Consider the following 24,923-nt stretch of genomic DNA (forward strand, 5'->3'; position numbering starts at 1 on the left):
TTCTAAGCAGTGGGCATTTCCATCTCAGTTTGGGTGAAAAAGGAGAGCAGGGGTAAAGAGACCTGCACCTTCATGATTCTCTGTGGAGCTTTGAGACAGAAGGGAGAAGACAGAGGTCCCCTGCCTTTGGAGTTCCTTTAGTATAAACATAACCGCATCGAAGAGAATTGATGCTGACACATTCTGCTTTCTTCACCTTCATTGGGACCCTTTAGTTAAGGGCCTGTCTTACCACCGCAGAATGCAATTTATTTATTTCTCACTGCAAGTAAGCACTCAAATATTGATGCTAATGTGAGTATCATGGCCTGGGGTAGAGTAGAATTCACTGGTAGTCAACTTGAAACTCTTCTTCCATTTATCCCATTGGTTGTGGCTGTTCAGATCACTCAATGAATTTCATCAGAAAGCTTAGAATAACAGCAGAAGAAGCTGAAAGAATCATGGTATAGATGAATTACTGAATCCAGTTTTTTGTATGCAGATAGACAGTATCGAAGCATTATCAATTACTAGAACTGGGCCTATGGAGGGTGCTGATGGAGTGTGGTTTGGGATTTCTCACCGTATTTTTTCATTTTAATTTATATCCTAAGTATACCAAAAAATGTTTCATAGACAGGATACTGTTGTTCAGAAGAGAATTCTATGAATTTGAGCTTGCCATCTGTCTAAGCACACGCAACACATCAGAGTCCTTTATTCTGGTACATAGGAGGTGATAGTTCAAAATGCAGTGAGAAGTCCGTAACAAAGTTCACTGAAGGAAAATGCTTGAATCAAGCTGATGCTTGACCACAACCGTTACTGTCACGTTGCCCGAGCCACGTATTTACATTCAAAAATACCACTGTTAAAACACGCACACAAAATGCAGATGGTTTTCTCTGAATCTTTAGTAAAATAGAAATAGTATTCTCAGGCAATATGCATAAATATGCAATGTTAATTTTTTTGGTCAGGACTATTACCTTTACACAATTTTCACAAAGTGAATCGAATCTGCAATAGAAGTGGGAAGCAAAAGCCAGGTTTGATTGCATTCTAGAGGCCACTTATTCAAACAGAGACTATCACGGGAAATTGAGTACATTCCACATGTCACTCAGGGTAAAGGGGCATTACATCATGAAATTCCTGATTTCTGTTTATTTTTACGGGTGAGGTTAACTGCCATATGCAAGCAGTGTTGCTCTGTGGAGGAGCCTTCCGCTCCCACGCTGATACTGCAGAGACAGTATGTAAAGTAGGGTTTAGGGCAGCCTTCATCCGAGGAGGACCAACATGCCAGGATTTAGATGGCTGTGTGGTCTACATTCTGGCATTAGCTGAAGGTCACGTCTGCTTCCAACGAGTGGAATCTCAGTTCAAGACACACTGACAATCCTCTGACGTCATACAGTGTCTTGTTTATTCACAGGTAGCAACAGAGGTGGATGTCATGACTCCTGCTCACCGGAGGAATGTAATCTCTACAGGATGTCTTAGCTTTACTCGGGCCCACATAGTCAACATGAGGCAGAGCAGGGATTTACACTGCCCTAAACCAAAATACTGGTAGTTGGCATGGGAGAGCTCTATAAAGATGGTCAGATAAATTACAGTTGCATGAATCATATCAATTTATAGAAGTCCCGTTTCTCCATGATGGGGGCTGAGTGTCTCGGTGCACTGTGCCTTAGAGACTGTTTCTCCTAGCAAAGCTACTATCCAAACCTTTACTAACTGTGCTTACTGAATATCAATACCTAGACATCTAAGAAGAAAGGGAATTCAGGAATTGAATCCAGTATTTATTTCTATGCTCTCTACTAATTCTTTGTTATTTCTGAGGGTCCTTACCCTTTATTAAAACCCATACAGGATGATTACTGTCCCACTCAGTGACTTAGGATCCATTCATTATCTTCCAGAGACATCAGAAGAACCCAACTATGAGCATCACAAATTTGCAAGGAACGTGATGTCAGCAGACCCCATTTTGCATTATGCTGGGAGCAGGGCATTGCATCTTTGCTGTTGGAAATACTTGTCTGGCATGTGGTAGCCATCTTGCCAATTGTATGTGAACTGAACTAAAATATTAAAAGGAAAGGCTGGGCTCCTCTAAGGGCTGTGTAGCCTTGTTCAACCTCTGTAATACTCTATTTTTTTTTTCATTTATAGACACAAAGAAGGCATCTTGCCTTTTCAAAAATAGTGGGGGAAGCATACTGAGTGACCAACTAAAATACCTCCCATAGTACCTGATGCCTAGCAAATAGTAAGGCACTACTGATCTATTGAGGGTGTTTTTCTTTTTCCTCTTATATTTTGCAGAGGTTTCTGCTGTTTTTGAGGCTGGGACATCAGTTACTTACACATTTCAAGAACCATATCCCGTATCCAAGGACCTCAGTCTGTCATCGTCAGCTATTTATGCAGATGCAGCGCCATCCAAGGAGAACATCGCAATGAGCTTCATGACCGGTTGGGTACCCAGCCTCTTGCTCTTCATTAATTATTCTTCTCAGGACTTCCTGGCTGTTCTACTCTGCAAGAATGGTGAGTGCCGGTTTCTGGGAGCCTCATGGGAGTGTCCGCTTGAGCTGGAGGGATCGTCGCTCCCCTCCAGAACTCAGCATCAGTTCAGGCTCATGTATAGGTCCCACCTGAGTAGCTCATTTTCAGACTTCCAGCCCAAACCTGGGTTATCCTGAGTTGCAATTGGTTTTTAGGGCCACTGTCAATTCCCCACTGAATACTCACACGCATTGACTTAATATGCCTCCACTGTGTAGTGACAATTATTACTTACTTTGTGTTGGAATCCCCTAAGTGTAGCGGAGGAGATCGTGCACATATCTAAATTTTAACGGGACACTTGCCATTTAGATCCTGCCTTCTTTGCCTCGGGTTTCATTAATAAGGGCTGTTAAAACACCTAACAGAAATGCAAGCTGTGTGAATAAATGTCAGTTGTCTATATCTTGAGACGTGGCATAGGAGACTCATAAAAACAAAGAATAGATTACTTTGGAGATTATATATACGTAGATAGATAGACATATAGATAATACATATGTAAATATATAAAATATATAAAATACATATGTAAATTATGTATGACAATTTGCCACTGCAATTCCAGACAGGAAACTTGAAAAAATTGTATCTGGCAAACTGTAACACCGTTGTTTTATAAGTGAAAATTTTTATCATTTCCTTTCCCCTTATAATAGCGTCCACTTGATGTGAAAATCACAAATAAAACAAATTCAGGGCATTTATTCCCTTCTGACAAATAAATAGACTCAATTATTTTTTTTCCAAGGAATACAATTCATTATTATTTAAACTTCTGGGTAGTGATATGTTCAATTTCGCAGTATTTTAAGAACTCAATTTCTCATTTTGGACTCTCTACTAGAGCCTAAGTCCTTGAGATTAAAGTGTCCATTATCAGTTTATGAAAAAGGTAGCTCCGAATTTGGAAAGAATGTAGACAAAATGGAGCAGGAGGAGTGGGCATGAGGAAGCAGCAGAGCTCTCCTGTTACAGGGAGCGCTGAGGACCACTGTGTAGGACAGCAGTTAGAAAGCACAGCTACTCCTGTCCTCGTTGGCTCCACACTGCAAAAGTGGAGATTTGAGATATCATCCACGGTCAAGGACACCACGAAATGAGATGCTGCCAGAGAGACCATTGCTTGACGAGGCACGGAGGATAAAAGCAAGGATACCCTTACTGTACAATCTCAGTGGATACTGCTAAGCCACCGTAAGAGAGAAACCTAAGGGATGCAAAGCCAATGGAGCATTTTGCTTAGCTATCTATTTTAAAGATAACAAATATATTTGAAAGACAAGGTGACACACAATGAGGGAGAGATGGAGAGAAAAAGACATCTTTCGAGCCACTATTTCACTCTCCTATGTGACCACAAGATCTGAGACGGGGCTGGGTCAAGCCCCAATAAGGAATCAGGAACTCCACCCAAGTTTTCCACATGGATGACAGGGTTCCAGTCACCCGAGCCATCTTCTGCTCCCCAAGTACATTGTCAGGTTGGAATCTGAGCAAGTAGGACTCCAGTGGACATTCAAACAATGAGAAGCAGGGGATGAAAGCTGTACCAATTGCCAATCAGGGGATGAAAGTTGAGGTTTAACTTGCTGTGCCATAAAACCAACACATGGATCCCTTTTTAGACTTAGAGAAAACTGTATGTCACCTCTGTGCTCTGTTTTTGTTTCCGTTTGCTGCGTCTTAGTTTACAGCATTTACGCAACATCAAACATAAAGAACATCTGTGATTGTAAAATAAAGACCCAAACTGAGGAGCCTCTGGGTTGGATCAGGCCAGAAGTACAATAATATCAATCATCCATTCAATGTAGTAGTTCTTGCTCACTCCCTGCAAGCTGGGGGTGGCAGGGAGGGGGAAAAAAAAGGAGAGAAAGGCCAAGATACTCAGACGCTCACTGCCTTGAAAAAGCCTGCAAGAGAGAGTGAGGCATTGTGATGTAGTAGACGTTCTGTTTGCCTGTATTAACATTCCCTGGTTAAGGTTAAACCTATGATAGCACTGTGTTTTCCCCGTGATGGCCCTCGAGGTTGTGAATACAGGTTGAGCATACCATGACATGGGGCATTCAAGCAAGCTAATGTGGACTATACAGCTGATTCATGACACAACTGGAGCCAAAACCATCTCCCGTGCATCGGTCTCTCAATCTCCATGCTTATCCAGATTGCTCTCTTATAATGTGGTTAGACTATAGCAGAATGCACATGAAGCCCTAGGATGTTGGGTTGCATTCAGTGCATCTTTGGTATATGGTTTCACAAGAGCATTTGTACACATCAGGTCATGTGTATTGATGGTGCACAATGGAGATACCTATATATATAATTATAAATATACATATTAAATACTCTTCTAGATCTGTGTAAGGATTTCAACTATGTTTTCCATGAAGAAAAATATAATTTGATATAAGTGCATGTTGATACAAAAATATTGTGAAATCTGCATATGGCTTTTTAAAAAACAAACCATTTCCATGAATTTCAGAAGACCTCATATTTTCTCACAACCCTGAGCCTTTGAAAGCTCTGTTTGATGCACAAGCATTGAATTCTCTTTTATTACATTTATTTTACTTATTTGAAAAGTAGAGTGACAAAGTGAGGGAAGAGAGAGAGGAGAGAAAGAGAGTGGGGAAAAAGAGAGAGGGAAAGAGAGATTGCTGTAATGGCTCGTGCTAGGCCAAAATGAAATCAAGAGCCCAGAACTTTATTCAAATCTCCCATGTGGATAGAAGGTTCCCAAATGTAGGAGTCCTCTTAACACTGCTTTGCTCTCCCAGGTACACGCACAGGGAGCTGGATGGGAAATGTAGCATCTGGGATGCAAGCTAACGTTCGTGTGGGGTGCTAGCATTGCAACTGGCTGCTAAAGGTCCCAGAAGCTGCATTTTCTGAAACCCTTCATAACTGCAAGAAACAAGGCAACATCGTGCCTGATTTGGTTGCGTTTTGTTTTTCACTCTTATGTCTCTGGATCAATATGAACACTTAAGTGTGAGTCCCAGTGCATCAGGCGACCCTGAACGGGCGGATGTTTAAGCTAGACTAATCCGTTCAGACTCCACCACACTAAACTCCTGTGAGCTCTTTCATAGGACACAGTCATCAGGGACGCAGTGAGTCAGAATCCAGGCTCTCTGCAGCCAGCTCCTTGTATCAGAGATACAAATCAGATGGCCACTCCTTCATTCATTCTTCTGTTACCTCTCTAGGTAATTATTCATCCAACTTCTTGGTGTCAAGGACCATGGAGAACAGTGAGATAAGTAGGACATGCTACTGTCTCAAGGTGAAAAGGATTGGAGAGATTTGCGAAAATATGACCTCGAAAAAAAAAGAGTGGGTCGCATCACCCAGATGTGAGCACCTGTGAGGATGAATCTTCTCCCAGTTCAGGACTTGTAACAGTAGAATAAAATCCCTTGAGTGATAGAGAATTTCCTGTCATTGGAGATTTTTGGATAACAATCATATGACTGTTGGTTGGAGAAGTCATACTTATCCCAGTAATGGATGAGGGAGAAGATTAATAATCTCTGAACTTCTTTACCAAGTCTTAGGCTGTATGATTCTTTCCTCCCTGTCTCGCTATTCAGACTTGAAAGGCTGCTTTGAGGAATTGAGAGTTGCTATTCTCGCAGCTTATTCCCAGTATACTGATGATATTAAAGCCTTGACCTAATTACCAGTGAGTCATAGGGGAGGTGAGACTGTGGCATCAAGAGCTAAGAATATTCAGAGCTTGACTTTGATGTGTTACAGTGAAGGGGATTCCTCTGAACATGCTATAGGAAATCAGGAACACCTGCGGTAGAAAATCAAACAAAAGAGAGGACAGAATTAACTGTAGAGGTTTTTCATTAAAGTTACTGAGATAATACTCAACCCAACATTCTCACATGGAATTAAGAGTCTACTGTGCCTACAGATGTCTAATAGAATCTGTGAGTACGGATGTGAAGGACAGTCTAGTGGAAATCAAGAGGGTTGTTCACACTCTCAGAAGATTTATTCATTTATGTGAAAGGCAGTGTTATAGAGAAAATGGGGGAAAGAAAGCATTTCCATTTTGTATGTGATGGTTCACTCTCTAAATGGTTGAAATGCTAAGCAAAGGCAGGGCCAGGGACTTCATCGGGGTCTCTCATAGGGTGTCAAGGACCCAAGGACTTGGGCCATCCTCCGTCTCTTTCCTAGGTACATGCCAAGGTAGGCCAGAAATGAAGCATCCAGGACTTTGACCAGCATCCATAGAGTGTTCTGGTGGTCTCAGATGATCACTCAACCCACTGGGCAACATGCAGGCCTTACAGCAGCGACTCTTGCATGCAGTCTTTCCTGTCTTCCCCAGGAGGAAGCAAATGGCCGCACCTGAGTTCTCTCTCAGCAACATGGCTCATTTGCAGCAGTCTTGGTTGAAAGACCAGGGTGGAGTTAAGTAACTCATTTGCGTCTACCCTGAGCAGAATCTCCAGGTTGAATTCAGGACTAGAAGGGAGCCATCAGTTTGATGCAAAGTCATGCTCTCAAGGCTCTCCTTGGACAGAACTTGATTTGGCAAATTTGGAATTCTTTGCTCTCTTTATCACTGTTCTGGGAATTTTTCCAACTGGAAATTGATTCAGGGAAAGCTGTTGCCAATTTTTGTTTTTTTCCCCAAGTAGAGGAAAAGATTTAAGCTTTCGGGTTGAAGGAAGATATTTGGAAGCTGGGAGTCCTTAGGAAAGACAAGGCAGTTTGCAGTTCTGTCACCTTGGGTGTGGCGGACAGAGGCACTGTCTTAAGAGACTTGGTAACATAGGGAGACGGTGTCTTCCCAGAAGAATGCTTCATGTCCACGTGTGCTTCACAGCTGTTGAACTGTGTCCCTGTGCGTATTGCAAGGAGACCACAGGTCACTAGGCTGTAGATTCCATCTGTAGGAAGAAAGAAGAAGAAGAGACGACCCACATATGTCTGGAACCATAAGAAAAGCTTCCTGGGAAGGATGGCCTTTGAGAAGGGGCATAAAAAGATTTTTTTTTTCCAAGCAGACATCCTATTATTTTGTTTGTTTCAGATTTAATTACTTGAAAGGCATAGTGACAGAAAGTGTAGGAGAAAGACAAGGAGAGAAAGAAAGAGAGAGAAAGAGAGAAACAGAGAGAGATCTGCTGTGTCGCTATTAAAATGGCCCATCATCTGGGCCTTGTTTACAGAGAAGCAGATACAAAGAAAAAGATGTTCTATCTGCTGGTTCACTCCCCAAGAGGCCACAACAATAGCCTGAGCTGAGCCAATCCAAAGCCAGGAGACAAGAGCTTCTGGGTCTCCCATGTGGGTGCAGGGTCCCAAGGCTTTGGGCCATCCTTGACTGCTTTCCCAAGCCACAGGCAGGGAGCTGGATGGGAAGTAGAGCAGCTGGGATATGGACCGGCACATGCAATGCAAGGACTTTAGCCACTAGATGACTGCACCGGGCCAGAGTCCAAGCTTTTGAATCTTCAGCAGCTGGTGGCCTGCCCAGGCACATTAGCAGTGAGCTGGACTGAAACTGCAGTAGTCAAGACTCAAACTGCCACTTTCTATGGAATCCTGGTGATCACAACTGATGGCTTGACCCTCAGCCATCCAAGACATCCTATTCTTTAATAAAAGTCTCTCTGTTGCTGTTCCTCATTTTCTCCACTTCACTCTCACTGCAAAAGATGAATAATTTCTCAATAACTTTCTGCTCATTCATCTGTCCTTTAAAACTCCTTGATGTAGAAATAAAGTCAGATTTGGAATATGTGCTAAGCAGAGAGCCTTCCATTTACAGTGAAAGCTTTTGGGTACAACGTTAAACAGGGCTCCAAGATCACCTCCCCTGGGTGTCTGATCAGAAACCCACCAGCACCAAATGGCCTATCTGACTTTGCTTCCACATTTTCTTTTCATCTGCCTTTTTAAATACATGAATTCTTAGGACTCACTGGCTGCCTTTGTGATTGCGTAGACCTTGAAGGAGCAATGATGAAGTCAGGTGCCTTTTGTTTTGAACAGGTGCACACAAGGGAGTAGAGAGAGAAGAGAAATCCAATCTAGTGCTGGCTTCAAGATAGAGAACTCCCCAGCTGATGTCCGGGGCTCCATTGACCTCAGAATCCCCACTGCTCCTTTAGCTGGGAAACCCTTGCAGGTTCACCATCACCTCCTGTGAACTCCTCTCTAACTGCACCGTATGCTTGAGTTCCTGCGGACAGGAGGTTTCCTGCTAAGCAGGCTAGACATGAATGCGAAGGTTTCTTTCCTCGGCATCCAAAGCTCTGACCACTTCAGGTTGCTGGCTTGTGTCATGCAGTTTGCTGCAAGTTGTGAAATTAATATTTGTTTGACTCTCTTGGTATCTCCCAGGGTTTGTTTTGGTTGTTGGGTTTCATGCGTTTCTGAGCTTTCCAACCATCTTTTGCTACTCTTCCAGCACTTGTTTCATTATATTGAGGGTGTGACAAGCCATGACCTCCAGGGGTGGCTCGGAGGCCTCCTGGTTGCTTTTGCCTTCTGAAGAGGAAGGACAGGAGCAGATGGGGTAAGCGCGTGCTGCATAATTGGTCAGCGCTAGGCCTGAATAGGCAAAAAGGCTTGGATTGGGTCAAGGTCACCTTTCTTGTTTCCCTTCTCTCTGTACTTTATTTATCTGAAATCAAATTTTGTTGATTTGGTCATTGTTGTTTTTTTTTTTAAATTTGTTTCTTTATAAAGGTGAATGCATTTCATAAATTTCGTGTGTATAGATTTAATAGCATGATAATACATTGCTTTATTTAGTGCTGCGCTTGTATGGCTCTGAAGGTTGACCCGAGTGCCCTCACAACACACACACACACACACATACACACACACACGCCATCTCAGACATCCACCAACACACATTCACACTCAGAACCACCAACCCACTCACATATAAGCACACACATAGAAACTCGAATTTCACTCACACTGTTTCTTTCTCACACACATATGCAATTTGCTTCATAGGTTGCAGGCCCTGTTGCATGGCATAAAGCAGTGATCAAGTTAAAGGAAGTGAGAAGGAAAGTTGAAGCTATGATGTGATGGAATTAGCATCTCTGTGCAAAGAGACAGCAGAGGGATCTCACTCAATGGCGCGAAAGAGGCAACCAGCTATCTAAGCCAGGAGACCCCTCACCAGAGATGACAGTGACCGGCTCATTTAAAATCTCAATCTATTTGTTTGTTTATTTAAAGTCAGAGTTACACAGACTGATTTTTACATCTGCTTGTTCACTTTTCCAGTAGCTTCAAGGGTCAGGGGTGAGATCAGAAAGCATGAGTTTCCGCTGTGTCTCCCATGCGGGTGGCAGAGACCCAAGCACTTGGGCCATCTTCTCCTGCCTTCCCAGGTTAAATAGTTAGGAGCTGGGTCGGAACAGGAGCAGTCAGGTCGTGAACTGGCACCCATATGACATACCACCATTTCAGGTGGTGGCCTAACCGCCCATGTCACAATGCCAGCCCCTTTACTGGCTTCTGGATCTTCAACTTTCACCCTCCAGAACAGTCAGAAAATACATTTTAGTCACTCCATTTCTGATATTTTTCTGTAGCCGACTAAGTGTTCTAAGAGAAAGATTTAATGAAATAATGCAAATAGAGGTACTTAGTGGAGTAAGAGCAAAGCACATTTTGTTTTCTTGTTGATTGTGGTAATGATATGGGTTACCCATGTTCAAATTATGAGAACCCGTGAAGGCCAGGGTTCAGGAGAGTGGGAGGAGATGAAATCACTTAGTATGCGAAGATAGAGCAGCTCCTGGGCAGGACATTACCCTGAAAAGGAGAATAAGCAGGTGCCGAGTTACCCCCATGTCCGCTTCTGGTCACCACGCCCACACAGCAGGTTGTAGTACAGAAAGCATGAAAATGAAGACTTGTGAGGATGACTTTCTGAAATGCCTTTCAACGAGGATGTGTTGTTTCTAAAAGAAAGATGGTCTGTGGTTTGTGTATATATCAAGAAACTGCTATAAATATCAGAAAGCACAATAGGAGAGGAGTGTAAAATGTTATGATAAAGCAGAATTAATAGGTAATGTGCATTTTCCATGATGCAGTATAAGCCCCATCCTGTATGTATAGGACCTGGGAAGATTCTGATTGCAAAGTCAGGTCCTGTGACATACTGTTAAACTGTTACACTTCAAGAAGTCTCAGGGAAAGAACATCAACAGTGAAGGTTATTCCTCACCAAAATATCCATATTACTGAAAGAAATATGGATTCAGTACACTCCAAATCATAATCCCAACAATATTTTCAGAAAGAGAAGAGATGATTTTTTAAAAAATCATTTGGAAACACAAAGCTATCTGGAGGACGAAAGTCAAGCTGGAGGAATCACAATTCCAGACCTCAAGACAAACTACAAAGCAGTAGCCAACAAGTAGTCTTTGTTGGTGCAGAAACAGAGAAGCAGAAGAAGATCAATGGAACAGAATAGAAACCCCGGAAGGGAGCCCACAGTTGTACAGCCGACTAATCTTCGACAAGAGAAATGAAAATAATCTAGGAAAAAATTTCAGTTGAGACAATTGGATGACAACCTGCAAAAGTAAGAAGGAAGACCTCCATCTTTCATGTTATGCAAAAATCAGTTCTAAATGGGTCAAAGACCTGATTCTGCAGCCAGAAATCATCAAACTGTTAGAGGAAAACATTGCAAGCATTCTACAAGATTCAGACATTGGTAAGGACTTCTTTAAAAAGTCACCACAAGCTCAGACAGTTAAAGGCAGAATAAACAAGTTGGACTACACCAAACTAAGAATCTTCTGTACTGCAAAGCGGATGATCAGCAAAGCGAAAAAACAACCAACAGAATGCTGTACAATCTTTGTACACTAGACATCCAATAGGGAATTATTATCCAGGATTTACAAAGAGCTTTAGGAATCCATGACAGTAAAACAAACCATGCTGTGAAGAAACTGGGCAAGGAAATAAAATGAACAAACTTTTTTTTAAAAAAAAAAAAGATTCAAATTGGAAATATACATATGACAAAAAGCTCAGGCTCCCTAGCTGTCAGGGAAATACAAATAAAAACCACACTTAGTTTCCACCAAACTCTGATGAGATTGGCCTACGTTCATTAACAACACCTGCTGGCATGGATGTAGGAAGAAGGGTACCCTCCTTCACTGTTGGCAGGAGTGTAGGCTAGTATAGCCAGTATGGTAGTCATTATGGAGAGTCTTAAGAAAAGCGAAAATCAATCTTAACATATGACCCAACTAACCCACTCCTGGGAATATCTCCAAAGGAAGTAAAATTTGCATATGAGAAAATAACCTGTAATCCTATATATACAGCAGCACGATCTATCAAAGTAAATATGGAAACAACCCAGATGCCCATCAAAACAAAAATGGATTAATAAGCTGGTGCATCTGCTCCATGGAATATGACTCAGCCATTAAAAAGAATGAAATTCTATGATTCGCAACGAAGTGGTCCTTAACTGGAGACCATTGTGCTTAGTGAAATAAACCAATCACAAAAGGGCAAATATCTTATGTCCGATAGAAGGCAATCTTCGTGTAAAATATGAAACAAGTAGATGCATAGGTAAGCATTATATATATGCATTCTCCTAGAGGAATTCTCTAATGGAGACCAGCACATCGAGACGTGAAGATATGTTTCAGTATGCATCTCTACTCTTGAATAATCAGAGGATGTTGGCATATCATATCTACTATTTCCTAGACCTACAGTGTCACCATGCACGTTTATTGCTGAATGATGGAGTTGTGACTCTTGATGAGGTACAATAGTATTGTAATATTATGGGGTAAAACACTGAGTGGAGGATGGAAGGGGGCTCTAAGGGAAATGCCTGTGCTTATACAAATGTATCATGAAAAATTAAAAAAAAAAAATAGATGAGGACCCGTGAATTTGGATAAATTACCTGGGCCAGTGGTCATTTGGCAATGTGCAAGTCAATAGGCTTTACTAGGAGGGGATTTCTTCTGCTTGAATGTAGCTAAATAGGAGGAGAAAATCAACAAGTTTTGAGTTCATTCTGTCCTTCATGCACCTGCAATGATTGAACCCACAGCTCAACAAGTGCTCTTTTGTCTGACGCCCTAGAAGCTCACTGTCCATGGGGAGACTGACCCAAGGCCATAGCCACTGCCATCTCGAAGGATGAGTTGATGAATGGGACACTATCATTTCATCCAACGGAGAAGAAACCGATCACACAATACAATTTTAAAGTATTGTCCTCTGAGGACTGTCACAGAGCCAGTGAGCTCTCTGTACCTCCTACCACTGCCTTCAATAAGGGCTCAGTGCCATCTCTCCAGACTGCCTGCCTGGTGGCCTCCGGTCTCTCCTGCTTCTGTTCAGCTTCCATATCGGCTCCCGTGAGATCCTTCTAAAATCCCAAGCCCTTGCATGGCTATAAGGGCACTCATGTATATGAGGCTCAGCCTCTGGGTACCTGCTCAACACCAACATCCATGCCTGGGAACTAGGGGCATCATTTGACCGCACATTCTCAGAAACCTTTGGGAGAGCCGAGACTAGAACCAGCACTTTGATTTGAGCTGCACATGTGAGAGGCAATGGCTAGGCCACCCCTAAACTGGGCATGTAAGGTCCAGTTTTTCTGAGCTTCACAGTGAGTCTAGAGTGGATTTGGGGGCTTTCATTTCTGAATATCAAAAGGTCAAAACACTTATTGAAGCAGAAATCCATCTTCCATGATCTTGACCTTTGCCGCAGCTGAGGCAACTTAGACCTGCCAAGGTTAATTGAGTTAGCTAAAGATAGGGCAAAGAGTCAGTGGAGCTGGACATCAAAATGCTGTTTCACCTTTTAGCTTGTCAACTCTTCTACTCTCTGGCATCTGGTATGGTGTGAACCTAAGTGGACTTATATGTAGGTGAGTTGGACTCCTTACAGCACTAAAATGTGATGTAGTCCCTTTACCTACCAGTCTCTAGAACATTCAACGTCCCAGGATGCCCCAATGTCTCCCTTGAGACCAAGAAGGAAGAGATGTCATGATAAAAATATAGAAGCTTTGCCTAGCACAGTAATCTAGTGGCTAAAGTCCTCGCCTTGCACACGCTGGGATCCCATATGGGTGCTGATTCTAATCCCGGCAGCCCCGTTTCCCAGCCAGCTCCCTGCTTATGGCCTGGGAAAGCAGTTGGTTGAAGATGGCCCAAAGCCTTGGGACCCTGCACCCATGTGGGAGACCCGGAAGAAGCTCCTGGCTTCGAATTGGTGCAGCTCCAGCTGTTGCAGCTGCTTAGGAAGTGAATCAACAGACTGAAGATCTTCCTCTCTGTCTCTTCTCTTTGTGTATCTGACTTTCTAATAACAATAAAATAAATCTTAAAGAAAGAAAAAGAAAAGTAGACAAAGGAAGGATACATATATATATGTATATATGTATATACATATATATGTTATATATATATACGTATATACATATATATATATATATATATATATATAGAGAGAGAGAGAGAGAGAGAGAGAGAGAGTTAAACCCCACTTGGGAATACCATGAAAATCCCAGATGGCGTCATGCCAGCGAAGACTCCTCACTGTATATTTATTCAAATAAGAAACTATCCCCCACTTCATGAAAAGGATTGAGCCTGTTGCCTGTTGGGGGGACGGGGGTCTCTCTTTTTGCCCCGACCACGGTTGTGGGTGATATCCAATTTGATCCTTCTCTCTCCCTCTCTCTGCTTCACTCATGATGGCTATCTGGGGTTGGGAGCCTCAAGCCACTCATGCCTGAATGTATGTGCATCACCTCCCATGTAAGTAAACTCTGCTCTCACCCGTGTATGTTACTCTTGCCTCTGCTTAGAATTCATAGTGCTGGATTAGAAGAAGTGACGGTGTCAGACTCATTTCAGTTGCACTGGGGCGGCTTCTCTCGCACACACCTGCCCGTCTCTGCCGGCTGTTTGAGCCTCCGTAGAGGCTCAGTGCTCTGTCAGACATCCCTGCTTCGCTTCTGTGGCCGCCCACGGAGCCAGCGGAATTATTTGAGAGATATTGTCAACTGAAAGGGTCAAGTGCAACTGCATGTGGGGGAGTGCTTCTTACTCAGAGCATGTGGTTTGAAAATCATTGCTAGTTTGACAGCAAGGATTGGCCTCCTTCCCTGCCCATCGTGTGGACACAGGAGAAGAAAAGAGAAAACGAAAGATTTGTCCCACTTACCCTCTTCCGCACCCGAATCAGAGACTACAGAGACATCCATCCCTCTCACCTTCGCAAACCATGCTAAAAATAATTAAAGTAAATTAAAACATGATTGATAGGACTCACTAGAATTCTTGTGCTTGGAGAAAAAAAATCCTGTGTAATAAATGAGTGTTGTTGCTTAAGCATAAGCTGACTGGACACATTTATCAGCTTCTTGCCACCCTTCCACTTTTAAATATTTATTTATTTTTATTGTAAAGTCATATATAGAGAGAGAGGAGGGAGACAGAGAGGAAGATCTTCTGTCTGATGATTCATTCCCCAAGTGAGCGCAACAGCTGCAGCTGAGCTGGTCTGAAGCCAGGAGCCAGGAGTCTCTTCCAGGTTTCCAAAATGGGTGCAGGGACCCAAGGCTTTGGGCCATCCTCAACTGCTCTCCCAGGCCACAAGCAGGGAGCTAGATGGGAAGCGAGGCTGCCAGGATTAGAACCAGCACCCGTATGGGATCCCGGCGTGTTCAAGGCTTTAACCACTAGGCCACGACACTGGGCCCTGAAATTGCTTAAGCATGTCATTTAACATCATGGAACATTTGTTCATTCCATGCAAAGCTCCTTCTTACAAGCAACTTCCAGTGTTCCATACTTAGAAGAGTTCAGTGTCATGCGTTTGCAGTACTTTAAAGCACAGTCAAGAAAGGTGAAGAAATGAACTACAATAACAGCTTTACTTAAGAAGCATGAAGTTGCATGAAAGACACTCCCCAGAAACTGCAGACACTAATAAAAGATGTCTTATTCTCATGCTCTTCTTTCTAATTTTTATAGGGTATGTTTTCCTGCCAAATTATGTCAAAAGCATAAGGATAAATCTCTTCCAGGGAGGCACTTTAAAAGAGATAAAATACTTCCTTTTTAAAAGGATAAAGAGAAATTGGAGCAAGTCGTCAACCCCTTAATGGTAGAATCGCCGGCTCACAGGTGCTCACATGGTCCTCTTTTACTGAAAAGATCAGGGAGATTAAAGTTGAAATATTTGGGGTTTAGTCGAGGAAAAGCCCATGAGTAAACATCAGGGAAGCAGCTCAGGCCGTTCCCTCTTTTGAGGTTCTGATTTTCAGCTCTCCATCACAATAACTGAAGCGACTCGGGTGTCCTATCACACAGACCATCAGCATCTGTCAGGATTTTTCATAAACTGTCAATGAAAGTGTAAATCCATGGGAGATGGAAACACGCAGCTGAAGGCAAGGGAGCAATGAGCATTGGTGTTGTAGCTGAATTATCTTTTTGATAAAGTAATAATCCCCTCTAATCTCTCCGCAGTCATTCTGCAGGCAGTTTAATTTTTGCTGGCTGCCCTTGTCTTACAAATACACTTAGTGGAGTCTTGGATCTTGTTCTGTGCTGACAGCTGAAGCCTCTGCCATAGGAACGCTGGGCAACGGTGATACATCAGGGATGGAGGGAAAAGGAATAGAAATGGACAATCAGAAAGTTATTTCCCCAGAGCAGCCCAACGTTTTCTTGTGCCAGCAGGTGCATTGCCTTAGGTGTGTCTTCTTGCTCAGTGCCTCTGTTGGGAGGGTATTGAATCATAGCCACATCTCACCCTGGCTGGCATGGCTCCAAAGTGTTTCATGTGTGACTGTGGAAAATGGGCTGAAAATAGCATCAGGAAGATATACAACACTGCCTTTCTTTCTTGTACTTCCTGTTTCTTCCTGTGAGATCATTCTTTCTAAGAAATCGTTTTTCTGAGCTGCCCGCACTCGGCTTCTTTACCTCGCCTCTTCATCAATTCACAATTGTGTGTGTAAGAGATTAGTGTGTATTTAAAATAATCAGACCGGTACCCATCTTCCAAGTGACCTACATTTGTGAAGTTCTATGCTATTGAGAATGGACGGTAGAGGAACAAAAGGAGCGGGCGTTGTGTCTAGTATGTGTGTTTTTAACACTTGCAATGGGAGTAAAAGAGTCTGTGCTATGGAGTAGGATCTTTCCATTGCTTTCCCCCTACTGAGAATGCTTCCCCACAAAAGTTTCAGCTTGAGCCGTTGTGCAGAGGTATTGTGTGAGGTATCACAGTTTCCAAGGCTCAGGTGACTAAGCAGTACCTGTGGGTACCCAGTTCCGGGTCTCATCACCTGCGGTCAAGCCATGAGCAGCTGGGCTGAAGTCGCACCTGAGCCCCAATGAGCAAAGACTGCTCCAAGCCTGTCGGGTTCATTGACAGAACTCAGGTCCTTCTCGGTTCATAATGAAAATCATCAGGTTACCACTGCAAGCTGCCCCACGCCCCCTCAATCCCACATCTACTCAGTCGTTGCCACCTCCTCGCAGGACTCCTCCGCTTTGCCCCTCACCCTTACCCGTTCTCCTTGTAACACCCAAAGGTGCTCATCCTTTCACACAACGAAGGTGACCGGGAGATTCCCCTGCTCATATCTGCAGTGATTTCTCTGGTCATCCAGAAGGAAACACGAGCTTCTCCTTGGATTCAACAGGTTGCAGCATGATCTGCTCCTGATGGCAACCCCAGGTTTTCCCAGCAGCTCTCACAGGTCAGCCACCGCCCACTTTCCCATCCTTCTCAGGCCGGGTCCGTTGCATTGCTGACCTACGCTTTGCACAACCTGTCCTCTGTCTGCTCCTTTCTCTGTCTGGAAGCCACGTGGTTCAGTTGGATTGTGACCCTTGTGAATGCCCTCTTGCCTGGCACTGATGCCCTAGAGCCACGATGTAGGGATTTGAGAGGTGGAGCTGGCTAAGTAAGGGTACCCGTGTCAGTTCCTGCCCTTCGCTCTGTGCCTTTTGCCCTCAAGGGCATTTCTGCCTCATTTTTGTACCTGCAGCGATGTTCTCCATTTATTTGTCCGTGGCTTAGCATCAGAACTGGACTGTCGACTCCAGCAGATACACATTTTTGTTTCAGTGCCTTGTAGGTGTTCACTGAATTATTCGCTGATGGAATGCTTGAAAGTTCAATGTAATTTTTATACTAGCTGTCTCCCTATGTCACGCTGGCAACGTTCTCTCAACTAATGAAATGACAGGAAAGAACAATTTAACCTTATGATCTGAGATTTATTGGGAAGTTTTTAATCATCCATTACCAGAGTTTTATCATAATTTTATTTCTTGAAAAACAATCAGTGAACAGCTGACAGCGGTGATGACAGAACCCACCTCTGGGCACAGCAGCCAACCTAGTATGGAATTGAATTTACCTGTAGAGTAACAATTGGTTGGGCAGGTTGGAGGGGTTTGATGGGACTAGATTTGTTTGGGTTCTGCACTCAGCTGTTTCAGGGCAAAATTTAAGAACAAGATTTGACAATTCATGAATAAAAGTTGATAAAGAAGAACTCACTGGAAGCCAGAAGAGCAAAACTTTAAGAAACAGCTGAAGAGCAGCAGGAAGGTGCAGGAGCGGATGATAGAAAGCATCTAGCTTTTTCTTTAAGTACAGATTTTTACAAAATGCTTCAGACCAATAGTGCAACATTTAAAATGAGTTCTGGGCAAATTCTGAGTCATTTCATTCCAAATCTCTAATGTTCCATAGGAAACACATATGTAATGTTTATACACTTCGGAGCACTCACTAAAAATGTTGGCTTGCATGGAAATGTGTCCTCGGATATTGTATTTGACTGATTATTTTGCCAGCTGTGACAAATTTTTTTTTAAAGAGTTATTTTTATTATTTTTTTATTGGAAAGGCGGATATACAGAGAGGAGAGACAGAGAGGAAGATCTTCCGTCCGATGATTCACTCCCCAAGTGAGCGCAGCAGCCAATGCTATGCCAGTCCGAAGCCAGGAGCCTCTTCTGGGTCTCCCACGCGGGTGCAGGGTCCCAAAGCTTTGGGCCGTCCTCGACTGCTTTCCCGGGCCACAGGCAGGGAGCTGGAAAGGAAGCGGGGCTGCCGGGATTAGAACCGGCGCCCGTATGGGATCCTGGGGCGTGCAAGGCGAGGACCTTTAACCACTTGCGCCACCGTGCCGGGCCCCAGCTGTGACAAATTTTAAACACATCAAAAGACAAACAGATTAGATCTTGGGTAAATATGGAGGTTGACGCATGTTAGGTGACCACATCAAAAGTGTGGTCTTTAGGAACCAGTTACTATTTGTTGCGCTCTTACTGTACATGTGTGTTTGGACTGAGGACAGAGAATCACCTTGGGTATACGTCTTATTCTCAAAGAGCCCACGATCTTATAAAAAGAACACAGAATACCTGATGCTTAATACACAGAGAACAAAGATATAGACTTGATAAGGGAGGTTATCATATTGGGAAACGATGCATGTGTGCTGTACTTTACCCCTGAGTTATAGCAGGATTTCCATTTTTTAATTAGACTTTTGTGTTACACTATTTTCTTCCTCCCCCCATACTAACCATGTTGCGATACATTTGTATATCATAAAGTGTAGCTCGCAATGGTGATTCAGTAATTATGTGATTGTAATAACACAAGGAAGATAGCAGGAGGGGGTTATAGGGAGCAAGACAGGAGAGGTGGAGGGGGGACCTCCTGATGCTTCTAAATCCACATCATGAAAAACAAATTTAAAAAGCCATACATTTTAAAGGAAGGCCACACATCACAGGAAACTTTAAAAATTTGGAAATATTAAGTCATCCATGCTATAATCAGTACAAGCAATAATTCATTCCCAGAGCTGTGAGCTAACTGTGTCGGGAGGTGCTTGGGGGGCTGTTCCTGGCGCTTTTTGCTACAGTTAAAAGCACAGCTGTGGGGCAGGCTCAGGGATACCTTCTCCTGGAGGGATGGTCCCTGCGAGGGTTCCTGAACAGCAGGTCCAGGCCTGAAGGGATTAGCCCATTTCCTTGCCAGTAGACTTTGGAGACCACTCACGATAAACTTAGCACTTGAAATCCCCTTCCACAGCCACTCACTATGGAATGTTCAGTGTTTCCGAGCCACCAGTGACATCTTCTGTCTTGGCAGAGACCATCGCCCCACTAACTCCCTGCAGTGCAAGTGCAACTGGAGAGAGTTATACACAAAACATTTGTGATTTTACATTGACTTAACTGCAAGCTGTTCATGCAACTTCCTGCGCATCAGCAAACTCCCAGAATGAGATCATCGGCGTTACTGTCCATTGATGCCCCCGTCATTCTGCAGAGTGCTCTGTCAGACCACCGATAAGTCACCATTCTGACTCTTGTTAGCTAGGAGACCTTGGACATGTCCCCAAACACCTTGAACCATGGATTCCTTGTTCATAAAAGCAGCAGAGATGCAAAGCCCTCGTGTTGCTTTAGTGCAGTCCTTATGTAGAGACTGATGGCATACCCACTGAAGAGCCTATTTCCATAAAAAGTTAACAATTGGCTATCGTTCTTATTACTGATAGGGTTTCTGACGGCAGTTTGGGTTGGGAATGAGTGACAGTTATATTTTTCTTTTAGACAAGAGTCCATTGCCTCTATCCAGAGCCATCTGTGAGGCGTCATTGCTTGTTGCTCATTTCTGTGTGTTATTTTCAATTTTCTTGCTGAAAGGCCAGACACAGTCTATTGCTCATTTTCCTGCTGCGTTTCCAAACAGGAAGTAGCATGTTTGCTGGCAGGTGCAGCCTGCTTGAATAGAAAAATGAACAAACACAAATCTGTGATGACACAGTTTTCTGCAATGTCTCCTCTGTCGTGCACGGTGGAAGATGGTTCATTAGTTAGAAACTCACTCTGAAGGATGCTCAAGGCAGTGTGGTCGGAGGAGACACTGCTCAGTAATAGCATCTGGTGAGCGTTGGCATGAGAAAACTGCATCTTGGCGCTTGTTTATCTTGCGCAAGACACAGTGATGCCCGTGGCAAGTCTATTGGATTAGTTATGGTCACGCTGGGAACATGTCTGCAGCAAGGTCTGGCCCTGCTGGTAAGGAAGGCTTGATGACGGGTGGTGGGACAGGGAGTGCATGGCAGCCTTGAGTTCCTGTCCTACAGCCCCATTGCCTGGATTCTGCCTGTTCACACACCCACAACGCAGGCAAAAAGATCTTTCACTCTATCCCCCGTCTTATTTGTTTCTCAATGATTCTCACATTCTTGGATGAAATATACTTTCACAAGATATCAGAGATGCAATCATGTATCTTGTCCTAGGTGTGTCAGACCATGAACATTAAGGCTTACTTCATGCTATGTGATAAGGCACTGCACAAAGCCACTGAGTGCTCTGGTCAATGTCCCATAGCCTTTCTTTCTTTCTTTCTTTCTTTTTTAAGATTTTTAAATTGGCAAGTCAGATACACAGAGAGAAGGAAAGACAGAGAGGAAGATGTTCCGTCAGTTAATTCACACTATGTTTGTTCTGTAATGGTCGGAGCTGAGCCAATCCCAAGAGCCACGAGCCTCTCCCAGGTCTCCCATGAGGTTGCAGGGTCCCAAGGCTTTTGATTGATTTCCCAGGCCACAAACAGGGAGCTGGATTGGAAGTGGGACCTCCGGAATTAGAACTAGCACCCACATGGGGTCCTGGCACATGCAAAGCAAGGACATTAGCTGCTAGGCTACCATGCTGGGCCCATTCCATAGCCTTTGTTTTGCCTCCCTTGCTGACTGTGGTCTCAGTCCATAGAATGAGGGACCCTTTTACTTGAGGCCTGGTTGAACCAGGAAAGCCAATGGTCTCTTTATCAGCTCCACATTGCTGTCTCTCCATAAGCCATAACCTAGGATGTTATCCTCGAGTGACACCTGAGGTCATCCCTGACACAAGCTTGCAGGAGTTAATTCGCTTCTTTGAGGCCATGCCATAAAGTCTGATGATAATGTCTGTATCTCTGAAACAGTTTTGCGGTGTAAAAAAGAAAGGATATATAAAGTCCCCAAGTCACTTTATAGGTTTACAAATGCAAGGTACTTTTAACCATTGTTTGAATAGATGGATTTGTCTGATAAATAGCTTCTTCTCTACCAGCATTGTGTGAGCATCAGTCTGAGAGATTTCTCAAAATACCGTTTCTTCACTGTCAGCTAACTTGAATGGGGTGAGGGGCAAGAGGGGCAGGACTCACTGTAAGGAGCCCCTGGAGCAGATCCCTTGCATTCAATGAACCTCAGTGATGGGCCAAGATGTAGGAGGAGTGGGGTACAGAACCTCCTTTTCTGTACCGTCAGTGAAGCCAGCAAGAGGGTGCTAGCTGTCAACTGATTAAACCTCATCACACTGAGCTGATCTGAAGCCAGGAACCAGGATCTCCTTCCAGGTCTCCCCTATGGGCGCAGGGTCCCAAGGCTTTGAGCCATCCTCTACTGCTTTCCTAGGACACAAGCAGGGAGCTGGAGTAGGTGAGGCATTAGCCAGCATTCATGAGATTGTGCTGCTTGCAAGGTGAGGATTTAGCCATTGAGCCATTGCACCACGCTGCATTGTGACTATCTTAAGAGCGTGTGTGCTGATGTGTAAATACATTGTTACCAGAAAGAGCCATGATTCCCACTGAAGGGTTATTCATTGTGCACATACCTTATAATCTGCATTGCAGCGCTCCCCAGAGTGCTCACATCAGTTTGCATGTATGAATTACAAACAGTAAATGATGCTTCTGATTTCTGTGCCACCCAGCTCTAAGGATTTCTGTCTGTGATGCTCAGCATTCTAACAGGAGCGAAACTTTCATAATACAAGTGTCAGAGTGAGACTTTGTCAAATTTCCCTACAAGAGGGGATTCTGCAATGCTGACACAACAGTGTTGACCTGGACAGATGCAGGAATTACCTTGGAACTGGGACATAAAGACCAAAAGAAGCCTCTAGAACTGAGTTCTACAAAGAAAATCACGCCTGTCAAATGACCGGGGGCCATTGGAACTTATCAGGGAAGAAGCGGGGATTTATTGAAGACACTGAGTGCCATTTTCTAATTCTGAGTTCATTAACTTGCTCTGAAGCATCCTGGGCTAAAGAAGTCATCTCAATTCCTTCTGCAGGGAGTTGTCCCGGTAACATGTGGCATGTCAGATGGGCGTTTTTGCTCCATTGTTGGCTCTGTTTTTATTCTCTCCCTTGATTCAAGGAAAGCAATAGGGAGCTATTCAAGTCATTCCTCACTCAAACACTGAACTCAGCTGCAACTCAATGTTTATCTAGCAATTGTAATGTTTTCAACATAACTGTGTTTACAAAACAGTGTATCAACGGGAACCACAGCTCTCTTTCTGTGTAAACTGACTTCTCCCAGGAAGTGGTCTGCTCCAGTAAGTTGTCTTTCACTAGGAAGAATTTTGAACTCGAGATGAGGATTAATTCTTTCCGTGCCTGTCTGGCGGTTGGTACACAATTAATTGATATCAAATGGTAATGAGCCTAGCTTGCCAGGGGACTATTCAGTGTTCAACACTGCACTTGCTTCTTTCCAATGCCTTGTTGTGTAAATCGGTTCTTTGTAGAATCAGTTTAAAAACAAAACAAAAACTAAGGCAGCCAGCAATGCTGTTGTTCCTGCCATAACCTTCTTTATCCTGATTCCTGAAAGGCCCTCCTGAGCCTGCAGCTCAGGAGAGAATACATGCTAACTAATTAGCATCCGATCTGTGGGTTGAATTGGCAGTTATGAATGTCATCTGCCAGACGCTCTGAAAGAGCCTAATAGGGCTTCAGCCCTCACAGTTTCTCGAAGACTATTATCTTTATATCCATTAGCACACAAGAAAAGGAGAACTATGGAAGTCAGATGCTTTGCCTGGGGGGTCTCACAGGGACTATCCGGAAGAGAACGGAATCAGAACCAGTGAGACTGGCTCTGAATCACCACCCTACCTATGTCTCAGGAAGCACAATGACAGTGCAGGCTCGTGTTTAAACTGAGGCACTGCATTAGACAGCCTCTCACGAGTGTAATGAGACACTTGACACTGGCTACTTAGGGAGAAAGTGAGCTCATACTTACGGCAATGCGCAGTCTGAGATTAGGTGACCCTGCTGTGAAGGGGAAGGGATTCTGTGTCCCCGTGTCTGTATCCATGCCATAACACCATCAGGGTTAAGGACCACTTCCATCCCCCCCACCTCCCACAGGCCCAGCTTCAGGCGCTCTGAAGTTGCCTCCTTCTTAACATCAGTGACGTAAGACTTTGAGGACAAAAGCCTTTTTGTGAAAATTTACTTATTTTATGTGAAAGTCAGAGTTACCGATGGAAGAGAGACAAAGAGACGAGAGAGGGAAATGTCTTTCTTCGGCTGGTTCGCCCCTCCCATGGCTGCAGCAGCCAGTACTGGATCAGGCTACAGCCAGGAGCCTCATCTGGATCTCCCACACGGGTGATAGGAGCCCAAACACCTGACATCTTTTGTCAGCTTTTCTCAGAAAACTGGATCAGAAATGGAGCAACTGGAGCATGGAAATAGCACCCATATCGGATGCTGGCATCCTAGGTGATGGTGTAACCTGCTATGCCATAATACTGGCCCTAAGGATTAACTCTTTGTTATATGGGCTTTTGGAGGAAAAGTACTGAACATCCTAATATCCAAACCTTCACCATCCCTGTCAGGGAACTCTAGCATGATTCTGTTATCGAAGAGGCAATTTGGAGTAACAAGAAACAACATGGATTTTATTCTATTAGTTAATCACCAAGCTCTCAGTTGCATGGTTGGGAAGAAATATCTTGTAAAAATGACATTCTCAACTGACTTGAGCAGATTATGAACAGAAGATGGATTTAGCCTAACAAACATCCTATTCATTACTCTGAAATCTCCATTTACAGTCTACTGTCACTTCAAAAGTCCAGGTCCTCTTTTCTTGTTGTTGGCTTGCCATCTTTAACTAATAATATTCCATGCAAAACTTAGTGGGTGCAAGCCTTTGTTTTTTGTTATAACGTCTGTCTTTCCCTCCCCTCCTTTACTGTCTCAGTGCTGTCAATCCCTTCTTTCCTTCACTGGGCACAAACGCATTAATTACCACATGCCAGTCATTTTAGATTAATGCTGAAGGTGCAGAGATGAGCTGAACAGATAGAATCTCTTCTTTGCTGGAGTTTGCCTTTTTCCAGACGAGTTTAATATGAATACATTATCTGTAGCAGTAGAAATACAGTGAGGAATTGTGAGATCATGCAGCATACCATGAGA

The 24,923-nt window shown here is 43.7% G+C and overlaps 1 protein-coding gene across 1 annotated transcript in view; it reads left to right on the forward strand.

The window, feature by feature from the left end:
* LOC121171848 (contactin-associated protein-like 5) overlaps positions 1-24,923 on the forward strand; it is a 462,350-nt gene that overhangs the window by 403,337 nt on the left and 34,090 nt on the right. The window contains exon 19 of the mRNA XM_041003565.1: positions 2,320-2,544. Within this exon, the coding sequence (XP_040859499.1) occupies positions 2,320-2,544 (225 nt within the window). The remainder of the gene's footprint in view (positions 1-2,319; positions 2,545-24,923) is intronic.

Source organism: Ochotona curzoniae, unplaced genomic scaffold (genome assembly GCF_017591425.1).
Source record: "Ochotona curzoniae isolate NIBS_2020 unplaced genomic scaffold, NIBS_Ocur_1.0 scaffold_274, whole genome shotgun sequence".
In the NCBI taxonomy this organism is placed as follows: Eukaryota; Metazoa; Chordata; class Mammalia; order Lagomorpha; family Ochotonidae; genus Ochotona; species Ochotona curzoniae.